Source organism: Barbus barbus, assembly GCF_936440315.1.
Source record: "Barbus barbus genome assembly, chromosome: 34".
In the NCBI taxonomy this organism is placed as follows: Eukaryota; Metazoa; Chordata; class Actinopteri; order Cypriniformes; family Cyprinidae; genus Barbus; species Barbus barbus.
This window is the reverse complement of record NC_136762.1, coordinates 4,793,821-4,814,098: the sequence shown is the minus strand read 5'-3', so window position 1 is coordinate 4,814,098 and position 20,278 is coordinate 4,793,821. Positions and strand designations below refer to the sequence as shown.

The window sequence follows — 20,278 nt, the reverse complement described above, 5'->3', positions numbered from 1 at the left end:
TGCTCATTTTGCAAGCAGCAATTCAGCAGATGCTTTTCTCCAAAGTAACCAACAGCACACATCAGGGTAATACTGTATCTGGAGCAACAGGAGGTTAAGTGTCTTTATTGATTGACTTGTTAAACATTCGACTTTTCAATGACTAGCCCAAAACTTTAACCACTAGGCTACATTACGTTTTTAGCTTCTAGACCTCACTTACATAACCAAGAAAAGAAGTTTGAAGTGAAAATATGCTCACCTAGACCAGCCAGAATATGGTGCAGTAATACAAGCCATGGACATAAACCAAGTCAACTCCATCCAAAGGATATCATGCAGTTAATTTGAAGCTCCTCATGGTCTTACAGACCACATATCATCTTTCAATGGCCAGGTAGCTACCAGCGTTACTTCAATCCTAGGAGAGAACTGGACAAATTCAACATTATAAATAACTGAAGAAGACATAGCTTGATAGTCATATGAGATGGTTTTTTACCTCTAAAAGGGTTGCAGCAACCAACTCAGTACCAAGTGTCACCATAAAACCTCCAACATGCATCACATTGGTCCAAGGATGAAGTGACTGTTCAAAGCTATAGTAAAGGTGAAGCCAAAGCAGACCGTAATCATCCCTGCAAGTGCCAGATTTACTAAGAAATGCTTATATTGGCCAGTGACCACAAGAGTCAAACTCTTCTGTGGTTTGCTGCATCACAGCAGTGGTTTTTATACCTCAAGTAAATTGGCTTGAGAAATTAATGCATATGGACGAAATGGGATTAGGATTGATGCATGTAAAGTGACGGACTGAGAGCTTATCTGATGGGGCTTCATTAATAGGCGCAAAGCATGCCAAACAATTGCTTATCGAGTCCAACAAGAGATCTGAGGGATTATCGTGGTGTTAGACACTGACCTCATACAACTCTGTGGAAATGATTTACATTATGATTTACTCTTGTCAGTTATGCCAACGCTATCTCACGGCAATTCGTACGTATTTTACGAGGTGGCTAATTCGTACGAATTCATACGACCTCACTCGTACGATTTGTCTAAACCCCAGTGACGGGTAGGTTTAGGGGCGGGGTTAGGTGTAGGTCATTCGTACAAATTCATACGAATTGGCAACTCGTAAAATACGTACGATTAAGCAAAAATCGTATGAATTTGTACGAGTGAGGTCGTACGAATTAGCCACATAAAATATGTACGAATTGCCGTGAGATCGGGCTGGTTATGCATAATATGTAGTTCATTTGCATTACTGAGTACTTCAATGTCAATACAGCATTATCATAAGATTGTTTTCAACTTTCAATAGCTTTCTTTTTTTCTAGCAAATAAATCAGATCACTATTTTGATATGTTCTGGTGAAAAAAAAACTATTATGAAAGCAGGAAGCAGTTTAAAAACCCTTTAAATGCTGACTTTATCTTATTCTGTCAAACCCCCAGCACTCGCGTGTTCTTCAGCAAGACACTAAATCCTGAGTAACTGACTGACCCTTTCATCATCTGTCTCCGCAAATGTCAAATGTCATTTTCTCCCTTCACAAACTGACAGCAAGTGGCAAAAATGAAGAGCTCTGACTTGACAAGGACCCACCTTAAATTACAACAGAAATACTTAATTATTGTTCCAGAATAGCAGTAATCGTGTGATGGACCATTAATGTCAACAAAAGTGCCTTCTGAAATGGCTTTTATGAAAAGGGGGAGGATTACTGTGTACAAATCTGACACAAATATAAAAAGCATTTATAACGTCATCCAAATGTCAAATGAACTGCACTTTTGGGTCAAGTTGTGATGGACAAGAGGCATTATGTCTTATTTTGGGCCACCTCTTTTTTCCAGTAAAAGCAGATGATACAGAGCTGAAAATGTTTTTACAGACATTTCACTTTCTTTTTGCAGGCAGACGGAAAGGTTGCTAAAATCTGTCTATATATTATGATATATATTGCAACAGCTATTCCCTACTTAAAGTTTTGCATTCTTAATAATGTGTGTGTGTGGGGGGGGGGCATTGTATCTTAGCAAGCTATTTCTACCTGATCTGACCTTGATTAATACTTTTGCTGGTGTCATTTAGGTTGATTCAGTCACATTAAATTATGTTTTTGACTTGAATAAAAAGTTAATCTAAATGTCAACACACAGAGGACCTTTTCAAATGACCTGACAGAACATTTTAACTTATGGCATAACAACTATTACTGTACTTGTGGCTGTAGATGCATTTCATTAACTTCAGCACATATCTCATCACAATAGCACCGCTGCTAGGCATAGTTGAGTGGACCTCAGAAAGCTGAATAGATGGATAGAATTAATTTCTACAAATAAGCCAGGGCTGCAAGGGACAAATACACCCTAGACTCTCTCACACACAACTTTTGTAGCCAAATCTGACTGTTTTCTGGATTTTGCACTTGTTAGATTAGTTAAATTCACACCTCTCAAGTCTGTTGTAATCAAAATGACTTAAATATTCAGCATCAAGTGTCATTCATCTACAGTGGTGTTATTGTTAACTAAAACTAAAAAAAGAGTCGTAATTGAAATAAAGCTGATATAAAAAACTAATATTGCATGAAAAACATAACTGAAAAACCTAAACGAAAATGACTGTATAAATATGTTTTAGTTGAAGTAGTAAAATTGCTAAAGCTGTAACTGAAATAAAAATAAAGCTATATAAAAAAATTACATTTACATTAAAATTAAACGTGTATCTAATACAAAATAATTCAAAACATGAATAAATACTATAATAGTATATATATAATAATCTAGCAACTATCCCTATTTTTAACTTTGACAAACCTGGTCTACTTCACTCTACTGAGTGCTTTGATTCTGAAATAAATGATGTGGATGTTATTTAAGATCCTTGTGGTGGGCGTTCTCTATCTGCTCGGTTTTCAACACAGAAGGTAATCCTACGAGAGCAGATCTTTTTTTGCTTCTCTTGCGACAGATGGCTCGAGAACTTAATTGATTTGATAAACTCTGAGCAAGTTGTTGTTTCTTTCTAATGCTGTGACAAGTGATTACTTGAGGAAACTCATCAACAGTTCTCTGAAATCAAGTCAGCCCCCTAGAGAGTTCATAATTGCTGTGTTTTCTGCACCACCATTCTGTGGCAGTGCTCCTGTGAATAGAAGGTGATGAAATAAATAAAAAAAGCCTGCATTACAACAAAGTAATGCTAAACGCTGCAAAAACAAACATATAGCATGACTAGTAAGTTCAAATCATGAACAAATTTATATTACGAACTGATTCTTTTATTGAATCACACAACAACACTAAATCAATCTGAGGAATTCATGTCTGACTCAAAGCATAAATGGTTTTGGCAAGATTTAGTCATTTAAAAAAAATCAAAACAAATACCACTGTCATTAAAATATTTTGAAACATTTCCATTTCGGAACTCGAGCAAGTATAATATAATTCAAACCATCAGGTTTAAATGTTTGCGTTTGTGAATGTTGAAACCTTGAAATTCCCACAAAATGAACCCACAGTCCCACAGTACAGCTTCGATGTTATCACAGCACCTCTTCAAGTGTTGGGAGCACTTCATCTTTCAAGTACGAATCAGGATCCAGCTCAGGGTCATCCAGATCAATACTGAGGAATTTCTCCACCACTTCAACACACCTGAATCAGAAAATATATTTAAGGAGGAAAGAATTTAAGAATAATAGTTTCGCTGTTCAGACCATCCCATACCTGCTGTACTGTTCATCTGAAGATGGGCTGTCCATCTTTCTGATGGTTCTTCCTGTTCTGTATAACTCTGACACCTGCATAGATGATATTTAGGACATTAAATCCTATAATGTCAAAAAGAGACTAAACAGCAAGCACACATTTAATGCTGATAACGGTGATAGATCGATCGCTATTCAAAGTTAGACTTTGAACTTGAAAATTCATGCAGATATCCACAACTTTTATTTCACAGAGATGCAGGACATTACATAAACATGGTGACACCCAGGAAGGGTACAGTTATTGAAAAAAAAAATCAAAAAATTTCTAGAATCTGCATAAAGTAAAAAAAAAATAAACCAAATTTGACAGATATAAACAAACCAAATATATATGTAAAAAAAACTTCAAAATACACTGTAGATAAGAATAAAAGTTTGGTTTATGTAAATGCTACTGAAGTGGAGATTTCTGGCTCAGCGCATGAGAAAAACGCATTTTGAGGAAACAGCCTTTAAAGATATGTATTTTAAATGAAATGTAATAAAGTAAACACTTAAAAGCCTATTTTGCATGTTTCTTTCTGCTAGTCTAAAAAAACATGTTATGAAAAGCCACATATTCCAAAATCTTAAAATTGACCAGTGCATGAATGTTAGTTTCTTGCCCTAACATTCACATCACCAAGAAAAAGCATTTAAAAATTGTTCATGTTTTTGGAAAGGGAATGTTAAGATACATTTTCTTATAAAAGATAACAAGTAGGAATATAAGTAATATCTTAATTCAATATAAAAAAAATGACTGTCTCATACCTCCACTCCTCTCTTGACCAGGTCATCTTGAATGCCGGCCAGAGTGGCGATATTAGCCGCACAACTCGACTGGCAGATGCCGTTTTTCACTTGGTGCAAAAACACCAGCTCTTCTCCCTCTATTGCTGTCTCTAGTGTCTGCAAACAAAAACCAAAAATGCATAAGTTGGTTTATTAGTCTTGAAATCACAGTGATGGAAATGGTTCATGAAAAATGTATTTTCTGGTAATAGCATGTTTCTGTGGCACCAGTAAATCCAGCAGTGGAGAATCAGAGATCAAGCCCAACTGTATGAGGCCGTAAGTAAGTGAGGACACTGCGGGCCACGATGCATCCAGTTATTAAGACTTGCAGTCAGGAGAGCCAATCCATCCACCTGCATCATAAACACACATGCAATATTAATTGAAATGCTTTTCAATTCTTGCTTTTCTATAAAGTCCTGTTTGCTCCTCCTGGTTCTTTCACACTTACAGTGTTGGTTCCTTTACCAAACTCATCCACTAGAACAAGAGAATCGCCAGTGCTGTGGTTCAAGGAACCTGTCATCTAGACAGGAATTGTAATTATTAGAAAACAGCTGAAGAATGATATTGCAAATATTTCAATGACTCATCAGTGGCAGTTTTGAATGGCTGCCTTGCAAACGCAGTTATCAAAACCAATTCAAGCAGCATGAATGAGAGACATGACACTCAAAATGGGATGATCCAAGGTGGATGTAACAAAAAAAAAAAAAGTATACAGGGTCTTTGTGTGTTCAGGAGGGTGTGATGGTCTCATCTGGTTCAAGTCTAACATGAAGGTGCTCAGACACACTGTTTTCCACTGATACAGACTCACGGCTATGTATGCGGCTGAAGATTCCATCCACCAGCCCAATCTCTGCCTCTTCCCCTGCGCCAGATCACCCTCAGACTCTTCCACAGGTGCCGAAGGAGTTGCGGGCAGCACTTGTACACAATCTATGGGACACTGCTAGACCCTGGAGCGGATGCTGATCTGGCTCTTTTTACCACCTCCTGAACCTCTGTCCAGCTGGGCTCTCTCATAGCAAAGTCAAATGTCGGAGGTTGGGGACTTATGAGGGCTGTATATGGTTCCAGTTCCAGGTCTCTCTCTGGGTCGCTCAGGGTGTTGTGCAAGAAAGAGTTTACTTCCTCATTTGAGCACATGAGACTGCCACTGCGCTTGTCACCTAGGAGCTTCTTTGTGAATGAGAAAGGGTTGGAAATAAAGGCAGAATGCTTCCTCGCTCTCTCCTTACCCCACCTTCGATGCCACTCTGCCCTGCGCAGGGACATGAGCTTTTTTCTTAGGATGTTACGAAGCTCAGCAAGTGGTTGCTTTTCTTCTTCACTTGCCACCTTGTACTGATGTTTGAGACTTCGAAGCTCCTGACGCAGTTGGTGTATCTTTATGGCTCTACTGTTCCTAGAGTAGATGGGCTTGGTGTTTCCACTCTCAACATGGCCAAATCTCTCAGCCGCATAGCTGACAATGACCGCCGTCATAGCCTCGAGCCGGCTGTCCACTTCCCCTTTAGCCGTAGCTTTCATTATCTCGCTAACATCGGTGTCAAACTGTGACCACAAGGTTTGGCTGTTACCTGAAGGCCACTTGATCCGCTTCTTAGGAACTACTCTGCAGGAATTGGAGGGCTCTACTGCTTGGAGGGACTGGGCTCTGTGGGGCTCCTCCTGAGTCTCACCAGAATCAGATGCTGTGCGCTGTAGTAAATTCTCCCATTCCGTGCACTTCATCCTTGCCTGATGTATCTTTAGGCCATGCAGATTCTTAAATACTTTTCCACAGGTGCATCTTGCTCTCGTTATCAAATATCCGTTTGCATGGATCGATACCATTAAGTCCATCCATCCATAAAGTGAAAGTGAAGTGACATACAGCCAAGTATGGTGACCCATACTCGGAATTCGTGCTCTGCATTTATCCCATCCAACGTGCACACACACAGCAGTGAACACACACACACCGTGAACACACACCCGGAGCATAACATGATTACATAAAGTTTTAAAAGACATTGTAAAGGTTTTGTGCAATTAATTCATTAATCAACTGAAGAAAGAAAGAAAAGACCCAAGGTGTCACAATGCAGGTCTCAGCATGCTGTCCAGCTCTTTGGTTCGAGCGCTGCGGTAATGCAGTTGGTCCTTTGACAGGAACTGAAATAATCCACAAATTAAATGCAAATATCAGCTCTTATCAATCCTTCAAACATTAATGAGTCTAAGACAAAGGTGCCTGAGATATGTACTCCATGTGTGCACATTAAATTTCTGGGATTAATATTAGTTTTCATGCTTTTCAATTAAGATTTTCTGTTGAAAGGAAGCACTTTGATCCATATGCAATAATGTAGGTAAGATTTTCTAACTATAATCTTAAACAGTAATGAGTTGACAAGAATAAAATAAAAGCACAACTAGACTGATCTACAATAGGAAACGAACACTGTGCTGCCTTGAAAAATTGTGCTAAAAGGTACTACCATACTCACCATGAAATTAAGACCCTCAATCTCGAAGCTCTGTTTATCCAGCATGGTGGTTAATCTTGGCAATGACAGTAAAAATCCAATCTGTCATCCAAAACAGAATAAAATAACAGGATGCCATCATGCATATCAGCTAAATAGATGTAAGCACTAGCCATTCAAATTTATACAGGCATTTGAATTTATGTTCTACAACAATTTTTGCCTCGAAATGCATAACTTATGCTGCTCATTATCAATTAGCAACTCTAAAACCTATTCATTTTGTTATTTCAAATAGATCTTTTAAGGTGAAAACCTTTAATATGCTGATTCTCCCCTTTCAACATTGCAGTGTGTTTGAGTTGCTCAAAATGTCTACAGATGGCTCAACCAATGGTATGAGCTTAGTGAAGGGCTTCCTGTTTGCATAATCAATGGAGCAAGAAGATTTTAGAAGTGTTTAGGAAATCTATTTGAAAACAATCAGTATTGATTGCGAATCGGCCATGTCTGTAATTTGTAAAGTAAAAATTTCCCCGCAAATGACGTACCATATTTCGCAGAACACTGAGGTCCTGTGATAATTTTAGTCCCGTGCGAATCGGCATCTCTGTGATTTGGCCAGCATTTGGCGGGTCGTATATCATTTTTCAAGGTTTTTGTTTCCTTGTGTGTGCCTTTTTATCCATCTTTCGCAAAGAATGGAGCTGCGATGGAGTGTTTGATAGTATTTTGGGTGCTGTCATATCGCTACACCATACAATTTGCAGAAAGAGAAAGCTGAATAGGTTTAATGTATTACAAATAAATCAAGCATAAAGCTTGAGATATTATTTTAACCTGGTGAAATGTAAATGACACGGGGCACAAAACTATATTAGTTTCTTTTTTTTCAAATCCAATCTAATTGGACCGTAGAACGGGACTCTCAAAGCCTTGACATCCGGGTATCCGGGAGATAAGTCAGTAATTTTGAGTAAAACCACAGGCTTCGCTAATCCCGTGCGAATAGGGTTTATCTCACTATTAAATAAAACAGCACTACTTGCTGCTTTTGTTAACCTATATGCCACAGTCGTTACAGCTGCTTGACACACTGCAGTGCACTAATTACAGAAACAGTCATCCTGAAGCGAGCTGGGGTCAAGTGGCCTGCTCAGAGGCACAATGGCCACCTCACTGACTCTTCATTTATTGGGTCACTCCAACAAGGAATTGAACCCACAACCTTTATGTTAACAGCTCTGTGTCAACAATTAGGTTACACATCACACTTTAATGAATGGAGGGCAGCATTAATCACATCCTGACCAGAGGGATATAGATGATGCTGCAGGTGGAGAAGCGAGGGTCCAGTTTTTCCAGCTCAGCACGAGCCACGTCCATCAGGAAATCTGGGAGACCCATCATCTTTCTTTTCTCTGTAAAGAAGAGAATAAACCAAAAATGTATATAATAAAAATTAAGAGCTAACACATTTCTAGCTATCCACCTATTTTTAATGTAAGAGTGGGTGTGGTAATTTTCAACTTCAGAGAAAGATTTTTATTATTATTTATTATTATCGCAATCATGAACACACTGGTTTGAAGCACAAATAGCTTTTACCATTTACTGCACTTTATTATTCTTCTAGCTATTTACATACCTACAGTGGCAATATTCATCTGAAGTCTTGTACATTTACAGAAAATAACTTAATTTCAAGATGAAAAATAAGGTGGATATATAAACAATAGTTTCATTTTCCTAGTTATCTGCAAATAATGTATCAGCCACCGATATATTGTGAACTTTTAGTTACTATTGCATCAGAAGCTCAAGGAATCAATGGAAAACCACTCACTCTCGTCAATAACAGGATCGACATTCGGTCTCACAGTGAATCGGTTCTCAGCTACACTTCCTTCAAAGTCCACCTGCAATGGAGAATGACAAACCCAAAGCAATTACATTAATTCAGCAATAATTTAACAACAGAAAATAAAATAGCATTCAGTCTCACCACTTTACTGATGTACGTGGCCATGTAGAAAAGATCATCAGTGAAGTTTTGACTTATTTCACTGTAGAGTTGGATGGACTGGGGCATGGAGCGAATGATGTCCCTAATGCACAATGCATTGTACACCGTCTGATAAAAGAGAAACATGATGGGAAAAAAACAAGCCAGGATATGCAATAATAAATTAACTGAGTGCTGTGCCTGTACCTTATATAGACTTTGCCAGACGACAACTTTCGGGTTACAGAGAGACATTTTATGCAGCAGCGTCTGTATGAAAGACAAGCTAAGAGTCACTTTATTTGTGTGGCTTTTGTTGTTTTGTAATTTGGCTCTGATTAAATAATGTTGAGCTTTAGACAAAATGCTGAAAACTGTACCGAGATGTTCTTGATATTCCGCAGGGAACTCTGCAAAGTGTTAAGATCAGCAAAGTTACGAGGGGATGTGAAGAAACGGATCACGTCCTGACGCCTCTTCAGGATGTTCAGATCTCGAGTAGGTCTGTGGAACCACTGCCTAAGACAAACGAGAAAAAGGAAGTCTATGTTAGGGCTTAAACACCTTTTAAATGTGCTAAATTATATATTATAAAACCAGGATTTTACCGTAAAAGCAGAGAGCCAAACTTGCTTCGACAGCGATTCAGAACACCTGCAAAAAAACACAATGTGGGTATTTACTCCATTCACTTTTACTGCATAGAAAAGACCAAGCATTATTCAACATTTCTTCTCATTTTGAATGGAGGGTTTGGAAATGACATGAGTAAATGATGGCAGAATTTGAATTTTTGGGTGAGCTATTCCTTTAAATAATCATTTTTATATATTATATCTTTCCATAAAACGACCATTCTCAACTTTTCTGACTACCCACTAAAACAAGGGATTTCAGCGTTTCAAAGACCAAAAGAAAATATTCATTGTATTATTTAGCACATTTAGAACATATATTTACTGATTTAAACTTTGTAAACTAATATTATAAATATAGAAAACATAAGGTTTCTATTATTGCATTTATTCTATTCACTATAGTACTGTTCTTTTAGATTTAACTTTTTTATATATATATTTGCCTTTAAATATATTTTATTGTGATACAATTTTATTATTCATTTATTTATTTTAAACTTATTTTTTTATTATTTATTTGTTTTTACATTTTTACACCATTTTTATCTAAACTTTTTCATGGATCCCCTAGCTTTCCCTTGTGGACAAGAGTTTCAAAACCCTTACACAAAATATAATTATTTGATTCATTTAAATGGTGCACAGAATAATACATTTTACCATAAAGACTCAATCCTTCTTTCTCTCCTAACTGTCATCTTAAAGACGGACGGATGCAGCTCAGATTTAAAGATCTGGAGTGCACTGAGGAAAGAGTGCAAACTAGTTTTAACAGCTCCAAAAAGTTATAGAAAAAGGAACAAAGGATGGGTCCTGTTCATATGACCAACCAATATATGTCTCTGTCGATGTACACAACATCTTTCCTGCAAAATAATGAACAAATAAACCAGAGTTTTAGTCTCACAAAAAAAAAAAATAGTGATTGACACACAAATGTCTTACACTGTGTAAGCCAAAAACTGCAATATGGGGACGTCTTCCATGTCTAAGCCAGCTCTCCTCCTCTCCAGACACTTCAACAGCCCTTCTATTGACCTCATCTACGGCAGAGAAGATCATCAAGATATGCCCATTTATTCATCCAGCATAAAACATCTGATGTCTCACCATCAGCACTGAGTGTAATGGGATACAGGAGGAGAGATACGGTATTTTCTCGCTCTCTGTGATGGTGGGAGGGAGAGACGGGATTTGTGCTGAGAGGAGTCGCTGTCTGCTGATCTCCAGACCTGCAAAAGATGGCAGAGGATCAATTACAGTGACTGTTTTTCACTAAGCTGGTAAAACGCTGCTAAATTTAATGCACACATATGCAGTATTTGATAATACCGCTACTTCTTATGATTTATTTTTATAAATATAAACGTTACACAGATCAAAGCTTTCTTCTTTTCTTTTCTTTTGCCATTTTTGGCATCCCATCCATTTTCAACGTAAGGAAAAGTGCTGTATGAGCATCCTATGCAAGTTCTCTTTTTTGTGTTTCACAAAATGACATTTTCCCCTGAATTGTGATATAGAAAAAAATAAAGCCGTGTGTAAATACTTACCAAAGTTTGCATTTGGAAACACGACTATTTCAGGCTTATATTCAGGATTTAATTCTGAAATTGAAGCAAAATTAGACATCGGTTTGTTATAAACTCGAATTGTGCTGATCACCTAAAATAAGGATTTCAAATTTGAAAGTTTACCCAGCTTTTCGATAAACTCGAGCAAGCTCTGTTCTTGTTTTGCACTTGTTATAAAGACATTTGGACAGCTCCTGTATGACTAAAACAGAAAACAAACATAATGGCCATCAAAGCATTTCAATTAATGTTTCCTTCATTTTGGCTTGACATGGAAGTCAAGTAATCTGGCAGAGCCAACCAACAGATACTGTGCAAGCAACACATATATGAACAAACAAAGCAGACACGGCTCAATGCAAATGCTCAAATGTTAAGTAGTGTGGTAGATAGACAAAAAAAATGCATCCATTAAATTGCATTTGTGGTGCAGTACCTCTATCCAGCAGGTGGAGGTCACTGTTGTGTCCGGCATAAAATGCAGCGTATAATCATAATTGTCATAATAACATAATAAGTCAAATTTGTCCTTCTTGAACAAATACACTCAGAAAAATCTAAAATTAAACAAAAAAGCCCACATCACTGTGTAACTAACGCGATAAGTACGTTATAATTGAGATATTATTAAACAATAACAATAATTTACCTCACGGTTTCCCTCTTCAACTCCATTTATACTCAAAGCTCTACTTTCTGCTTCTTGTAAATTACTGGCTTCAGACATATTACTGTGCAAAAACATTGAGTTGATGAAATTAAGCGTCTTTCTTTTGTTCCTTTTGCCTAAATGTACTCATTAACCCTGTGGAAAATACGAGGTGAGCAAAAACGTGTATGGCGAGTTTGTGAAGTTCGAGGCGAGAAAATTAGACAGGATTAATCGTATGAACTCGAAAAGAAAGATATTACCCGTGTTGAACACCTAGGATAGGATTTCCATGGTTTTATGTTTTGTTTTGTTCTTCTGTTATTTTAAAGCTCCTCTTCAAGCCAACGGCGCGCGAGGCCAAACATAACAGAAAGCACGCGCAGGATCATAGCGTTTTTATTTATTTTTTATTAAATTACCAAAATATTTTTCCCCCATTATATATAAGAAACAAGTCTGTAGACACAAAAACATTACTTTTTTATTATTATTATTATTCTAAACGTATACATCTGTGACATTTGTATACAGAAATGCTGATAAAACATTAAACTGTTATAAAGGCGAAGAAAATATAACATTCATTTACATAGAAATTATTATATATTTTTCTAGATAAAGACATTTTTTGTGTTGACTGCTCTCTTGTTATAGTTAAGCTTACTGTAAATAAAACAATGTCAGAACTGCTTGAGACTCCATTGAAGAGTACAGTAGTCATTGCTGAAAGTGAAGTTTAATAATAATAATAATATTATAAACCCAATAATATTATAAATATTAAATAATATTATAAACCCATTATTTATAATAATATTATAAACCCATATAATAATACTAATATTATAAACCTAATTTAAACCCATGGCAAACAGAGTCCACACAGGGCATTTCATACAAGATGACCTGAAAGTCCCCTGTTCAAAGAAAATTACATGCACAGATGTCTTCTCCTGAATTTTCCTTAATAAACACTTGTATAATCAGTTCTTGCAATATATTTTTCACACAAGGCTTTCAGGCTGTAGTAATGCAAAGTGATGTTTGAATAAATATGCTCTTCAAAGTATGATCACTGAAATTTGAAGTTCTCACAGCTTGAAATTAAATCAAGCACAGGGAAATTTATACTCATCTATCACACTGACTGGAAAACAATTTTACATTTACATAGTCTGCTGTCCTACAGCTTTGCTAGAAAGACAGAGCTGACCCGGTGGACACCTGCTTGGGAACTTGAGAAGGAAATACACATGTATAACAGAACAGAGGAACTACAAGAGAACAGATAAAGAGAATTAAATATATTAGCACATTCTTAGTAGATGATACACAATATAAACATCTCATATCCAGTTCATTTAGGTGGAATATACAGTTGAAGTCAAAACTTTACATACACCTTTCAGAATCTGCAAAATGTTAATTATTTTACCAAAATAAGAGGGATCATACAAAAGGCATGTTATTGTTTATTTAGTACTGACCTGAATAAGATATTTCACATAAAAGATGTTTACATAGCTATAGTCCACAAGAGAAAATAATAGTTTAATTGATAAAAATGACCCCGTTCAAAAGTTTACATACACTTGATTCTTAATACTGTGTTAATTGTTACCTGAATGATCCACAGCTGTGTTTTTTTTGTTTAGTGATAGTTGTTCATGAGTCCCTTGTTTGTCCTGAACAGTTAAACTGCCTGCTGTTCTTCAGAAAAATCCTTCAGGTCCCACAAATTATTTGGTTTTCCAGCATTTTTGTGTATTTGAACCCTCTCCAACAATGACTGTATGCTTTTGAGATTCATCTTTTCAGACTGAGGGACTCTCATGCAACTATTACAGAAGGTTCAAACACTCACTGATGCTCCAGAAGGAAAAACCATGCATTAAGAGCCGGGGCGTGAAAACTTGTTGAATTTGAAGATCAAGGTAAATTTAGCTTAATTTGTCTTCTGGAAAACATGTAAGTATTTTCTGTAGCTTCTGAAGGGCAGTACGAAATTAAAAAAATATATTTAGGCAAAACAAAAAAAATGTACTCATCTTCATTCTGTTCAAAAGTTTTCACACCCTGGCTCTTAATGCATGGCTTTTCCTGTGGACCATATGTAAAATCTCTTATTCAGGTCAGTACTAAATAAACAATAACATGCATTTTGTATGATCGCTCTTATTTTGGTAAAATAATTAACATTTTGCAAATTCTGAAAGGTTTATGTAAAGTTTTGACCAACTGTATGTAGGTTATTTGACATTTCATATGAACTGAACTTCTCAGCTAATTTGCTGTTAAACTGATACAATAAAACAAATGTGAAAAAAAACAGCAATGACTTGATTTTCACTTAGGCTACCCACAGATGGGAGAAGACAAAGGAAGAAAACGCATCTAAAAATTTGAGACATGTTTCTTGGCCTCCAATTATTAATCAGCACAATTCCTTTCCAATTCAGAAGGGTCCAGTTTGTACAGTATCTGACCCTCAAATCAGATGCAAGCAGTAGATTGTCATTTTTCCTCTAACGCTCCCCTTTAAACATTAAAAATGCATCTCGACCTTGAAACAATTTAATTCAGGCTTAAGCGGAGTTTGTTGATGCAGCTCTGAGGTCAAAATTTGGCAGAGGTCTAAATGCCCTATTACTCCCCATTTTATATAATCATGCAGGCGAAACAAGTTGCAGTCTCATAATACTGATCTAAAAAAAAACCCTGTATTACCTTTAAGTATGTGACAAGAATTCTATAATCTTAAGGTTACAATCTCACGCCTTTGCTGGCAAGAGTAGAGCAGCAGCACGGATTTGAATAGAGAATATGTTAATGAAAGACACGCAGGGGAGAGGATGGAGAGTCAAATCACTGGGGGTCTTGTGACTGTTGATGTTCAAAAATCATGATTTAACTAAACTGTGATTCCACAAGGCAGCTTAGATCAAAAACAAGACAGAATATATTAACAGATATAAAAGTATTTTAAAATTGCAATTTTTGACCATGCAACTGCTGAAATAGTCTGCATAAATTGAGCATCGACTACATTTAGACATTACTGTGGGACACATGAAAAACTGACTTTTTTCTTAGGTAGATCAGCCAAAAAGAAAATCACATTTGTAGGAAACTCACCCTTCTGTTCATGTACACTATCTGACTCTAAAAACAGTAGTTATATCGGCACCGAATCATTTAAAAAAATAAAACAGGACAAGAATAGGTTTCACTCTTCGTTTATTGTAATCCAAATTTGTACAAAATGGAGATTAGCGGTTAGACTTGGCCACTCTCTCCAACTCATCTTTCTTCTTGATGGCATAAGAGTTGGAAGAACCCTGCAATAGACAAAAAAATAAAAATCTTCAATAGCAATCAAATAAAAATATTCATAAAAGACTGTAGATGTCCTGAAGGTGTTGATAACATAAAAGTAGTAAAACGCTCCAATCAGATTATTTCTCACCTTGGCAGCGTTGATGAGCTCATCAGCAAGACACTCTGCAATAGTCTTGATGTTCCTGAAAGCAGCTTCTCTTGCACCAGTGCAAAGCAGCCAGATGGCCTAAAACACAATAAGTGACCACTTTCAAACAAGATCATATCTTCACCTGCCATTTCTGTGCTCTATATTTTCTATGAATGGCCACTCAAGTCTGACAGAGTGTTTTGGGATACTAAAAGCATGCTAACAAAACAAATCCCTTAGAAGTCAACATGTTTTCTTAATGTCATGTACCTGGTCCCATTGTGAACATTTCATTGGTATTTTTTACTCAGAAAAAGAAAAGGTTAGCCAATAGACAAGCAGTTATTTAGGCATTGTTTCATCAAACTCTCAGTCAGACGGACCTGGTTGACCCTACGCAGAGGTGACACATCAACAGCCTGTCTCCTCACGGTTCCAGCACGTCCGATACGAGTGGAGTCCTCACGAGGGCCGCTGTTGATAATGGCGTTCACCAGAATCTGCAGAGGATTCTAGAAAGGAAATAAAAATGGTCTACTATTTAGAAAGCCCCAACATCTTAGAAATAGTTTGATAATTTGTAACACAACATTTACATTCTACTATAAATTTAAGTCAGACCAAAGGCAACCAGGTATTAATAAATGTGTGGAAAACCGTTGTCTCACCTCGCCGGTGAGCAGGTGGATGATCTCAAAGGCGTGTTTGACGATGCGGACGGTCAGGAGTTTCTTGCCGTTGTTGCGTCCGTGCATCATCATGGAGTTAGTGACGCGCTCCACGATGGGACACTGAGCCTTACGGAAACGCTTGGCTGCGTATCTGCCGCTGGAATGAGGGAGGTATTTGGCATATTTCTCCTTCACGGCAATGTAATCCTTACAAAAGAGAGAAATGCATGTTAATTTGCTCAGCCTTATTGTATTACAACAGACATATGAATTTCTACAGCCTCTACATTATCAATATAATCAAAATGTTACTGAAAAATGTGCTACATGCCTTCTGTCATCTGATTTATAGCTTATACCTTTTTAGTAAGTAAACGATTCTTTAGTACAATTCTAAAACCATTCCAATTCAGGACACAGTACGTCTTTTTGTCACGATACATTGACATATCCGTAACCTTTCAATATGAAGATTCACTGGACTGAAGCAACTTAGATCTACTACATTAATCATACATATTTAGATATGCTGAAATTATAAAATGAGGAATGTTATTGGACATCTCTTAATTGTATTACATTATATCACAATAAATGCTACAGCTATATAATATTTATCGATACATTTATACATAGAATATAATTAGTCAAAAAATTATCTGGGGGGAAAAAAGATTTGATTATTATTTCATATGTCAGGGTTGATCGGCAAATAAAAAGCAATTCTCACAAAAATAATGTCCATGAAAACATACCTGCAGGGAGATATCGTTGATCTGCACATCATCTGTGCTCCATTTGCCAAAGAGCTTGATCTCTGGTGTTTCAGCAACAGCTGGTGCAGCCTCCCAATCTTCAGCCATCTCTCAAAGCAAATGAGAATATCATTTTATGTACATAAAGGAGTCCAAAAAACATAAAATATGCAAGACCTAAATAATCAAACTAAGTTACTAGGGTTGAAATGCTAAAATTCAATAAGAACAAATAATTTTTTCTATGGAAACAATGCAATTCTAGTCATATTTATCAGTTAATACAGTACATAAAGCATAAGACTGTTCAATATAGACTATTTATGTTGACATTGATAACCACGATCTGTCTTCATGTTGAACACATTATGAATGACCACAAACTATTTCAATCCTAAAAGCACTCGAACCACTTTCAATTCTGGCGATGCACCTCAATAAACTGTTACATTATTTGAAAAACAGAAACCAAGAAGTAAAAGGAGTGTTTTGGCTCATGTTCTTTTCTGAGGGAGAAACAGCGGACCGCTAACAAAACACGTTCAAATTCATAATTTTGACGAGATACAGATGACATTTATAGGTTAAAATATGAATATAAGTCTGTTAACAACCAGATGTGCATACTTTGATGTGGGTGGAAGGGGTATAAACGCTTTAAAACGTGTTTTTCATCGTTACCTTCGCAGCGTGTGTGTGAACGGCGCACTCGAGCAGGCGGAAAGGATGAGCGACACGAGGAGAGAGAAAAAAACCACTTCCGCTCAATGCGCTTCCGAGTCGCGCTCTTCTTCTGCGGTCTCGTGTAAGCGGTTCTGGAGCATTATCGCCGCCTGGTACAAAAACAAGGCCCCGACTAAAATGCAAGTTTGAGTTGTTTTAACTGAAATAAACTTGTACTGATTGATCTTGAAATATGTCTGTGCCCTTGTTTTGTCTCAAGATGCTATAAAAATGACTTTAAAATCCTAATTGAACTATGGCCTAATCCTGCCTGTGAAACCGGGCCATAAACTCTTAATAAAGACTAATTTTCTGTAGGCTTTGCTGTTTTGGAGGGGTAGGGTTACGAGTACAACACTATAAAAACAACAACAAAACATTTGAGACATATAGGCTATATGTGACCCTGGACCACAAGTGTCAATTTTTCAAAAGTGAGATTTATACATCTTCTGAAAGCTGAATAAGTTTGTTATGATAGGACAATATTTGGCTGAGATGCAACTATTTGAAAATCTGGAATCTGAGGGTGCAAAAAAATCTAAATATTGAGAAAATCGCCTTTAAAGTTGTTCAAATGAAGTCCTATGCAATGCATATTACTAATCAAATATGAAGTTTTGATATATTTACTGTTGGAAATTTACAAAATATCTTCACGGAACAGGATCTTTACTTAATATCCTTATGATTTTTGGATATTACTACAAATATACCCCAGAGACTTGGTTTTGTGGTCCAGGGTCACATATAGTCTAATACAGTTTAATATGATTTGTGTGCTTTTGTAATTTTAGCAATAAACACTAAATCTAACAAACAAAAACAAACAATAGGGGATGCTGTTTACACACAAATATCAATGTGTATTATTAATGCATCATGCCATGGTTTTAAAATTTTATTTCAGTTTTTATGTGATGAATATAAATACATCACATACATATTAAATTAATTATTATAAAGCAGTACAAATTAATACGACATTACTGTCTCTCTTCAATTTTTCCCTTGTGCTGAGTGTGACCTCACACTTTTTTTGCATGTAGGAAGCTATTTCAGAAGTTATTTATAGTTTTAGAAGGAATTACATCTTCGGTGATGCAACTATCATAGTAATCACACACCCATATCCTGGAGGGCCACAACCCTGCAGAGTTTAGCCCTGCTTAAAATCTACCCATGCACCAAGGGTCTGAGAGTAACGCAATTTCAATTCTCTGTATGTATGCGCCGTACATGTGGAAGAATTGACAATAAAGCAGACTTGACTTGACTTGACTTTAGTTCCAACCCTACTCCAACACACAAACCATGTAGATTTCAAACTAGCCTGACGGATGTGATTAGCTAGATCAGGTGTGTTTAATTAGGGTTGGAGGCTTGGAGCTAAACTCTGCAGGGCTGTGGCCCTTCAGGAAATGGGTTTGACACCCCCTGGTCTAGAACAAATAGGTTACATCTTGAATCTCTACCGGTCGTTTAAGTATAGTATTTAACCATTAGAGGGCAGTAGAGCCTAAACCACTTTGCTTTGAAATGAGCATAGGTCTCAACCAGGGGCCCTCTAGGGGGCCTCAGCATAATTCCAGAGGGGTCACAGTAAATGTTAAATTAAACAAAATTATTTAAATTAATTATAATAAAATAATATCAATAAGAAATACTTAAAGAAGACAGAATAATATATAATAAATGTTATAAATATATATATATATATTTTGTTTTTACTAATGTATTTAGCAGATTGGATGACTAAGTGTGCCTGGACAAGATTAAAGCAAACATTAACTTTATTTAAGACTTCATGGACTTTAAAAATCAATACACATGTCAACACACAACTCCCTTAATAAATGTGCATTATTTTGTACTTCACTGTGTTTTATTGGTATAATTAACTTTTTTTATAAAATATTGCATTTTAAAGTTCCCATAAATATTTAGAGCAATCAGAATCATGGGCCTGTTTCAGTATTCATTTTTACTTAAATCTCTTCTTCATAAAGTATGTAAACCATCATATTTTAACGTGTAAATAATTTTTTTAAGAATTATTTGTTAACAATATTTTATGCCACTACAAAAATACTGTAAATATTTATTTAAAAAAAAATATTTCTTATTGAAACAATTTGAAAAAATGAACAAAATCAAATGCTGTAATGAAAAACATCATTCATAGCAAATCAAATACTGAGATGAATGTAAGAATATTGATAGAAGAAAAAAAAATAATATATATATATATATATATATATATATCAAGTAATATAATATATAATATAATAATATATACATATATCTATTATACATATGTTATTGATTTAACATATCTTACAACTATCCAAATTCCCTTGCATAATTTGTATATAGCACATCTGTACATACAATATATTGTCTATTTTCTTTTTGTCTATTGTGTAGGCCTATTGTTTTCACATTTATTTGTAATCACTTGTTTATTTTGTTATCTGTGTCTCGTCACTTGTCATCCTGTTTGTGCACTGAAAGCTTCTGTCACCAAGACAAATCCCTTGTGTGTGTGTGTGTGTGTGTGTGTAAGCACACTTGACAATAAAGCTCTGATTCTGATCCTGATTCTAATGATGAATGAAATAATAGCCTATGTTTTTAGTTTAGAGTCATTTACAGCACTTTTCGCTTTATTTCGTGTTTCTGTTATTATGAAGGCAGTGAGCCAATTTATATTTTAAAATAAATGAATGTGTGTTTTTGTGATGCCCGTTTAGATTTATGA

At 36.1% G+C, this 20,278-nt stretch overlaps 1 protein-coding gene and 1 pseudogene across 2 annotated transcripts; both read right to left on the bottom strand.

Moving 5' to 3' along the window:
- Positions 1 to 3,548: 3,548 nt before the first annotated feature.
- Positions 3,549 to 11,974, bottom strand: LOC306853769 (mutS protein homolog 5-like; annotated as a pseudogene). The gene is made up of 22 exons: positions 11,897 to 11,974; positions 11,684 to 11,804; positions 11,371 to 11,449; positions 11,227 to 11,280; positions 10,784 to 10,905; positions 10,619 to 10,716; positions 10,504 to 10,539; positions 9,644 to 9,667; positions 9,416 to 9,554; positions 9,243 to 9,305; positions 9,036 to 9,164; positions 8,877 to 8,949; positions 8,342 to 8,451; positions 7,052 to 7,132; positions 6,643 to 6,716; positions 5,507 to 6,334; positions 5,314 to 5,427; positions 5,005 to 5,079; positions 4,779 to 4,906; positions 4,530 to 4,667; positions 3,733 to 3,806; positions 3,549 to 3,660 (listed from the first exon to the last, which is right to left on the bottom strand). The product of its transcript is annotated as a mutS protein homolog 5-like (transcript).
- A 3,145-nt stretch (positions 11,975 to 15,119) lies between these two features.
- On the bottom strand, positions 15,120 to 17,514 carry LOC306854620 (small ribosomal subunit protein uS7). The gene is made up of 6 exons (XM_079392785.1): positions 17,476 to 17,514; positions 16,795 to 16,904; positions 16,037 to 16,246; positions 15,752 to 15,880; positions 15,366 to 15,464; positions 15,120 to 15,237 (listed from the first exon to the last, which is right to left on the bottom strand). The coding sequence occupies exons 2-6, from the start codon at positions 16,900 to 16,902 to the stop codon at positions 15,169 to 15,171; spliced, it is 615 nt and encodes a 204-aa protein (XP_079248911.1). The 5' UTR covers positions 16,903 to 16,904; positions 17,476 to 17,514; the 3' UTR covers positions 15,120 to 15,168.
- Between the last annotated feature and the right edge of the window lie 2,764 nt (positions 17,515 to 20,278).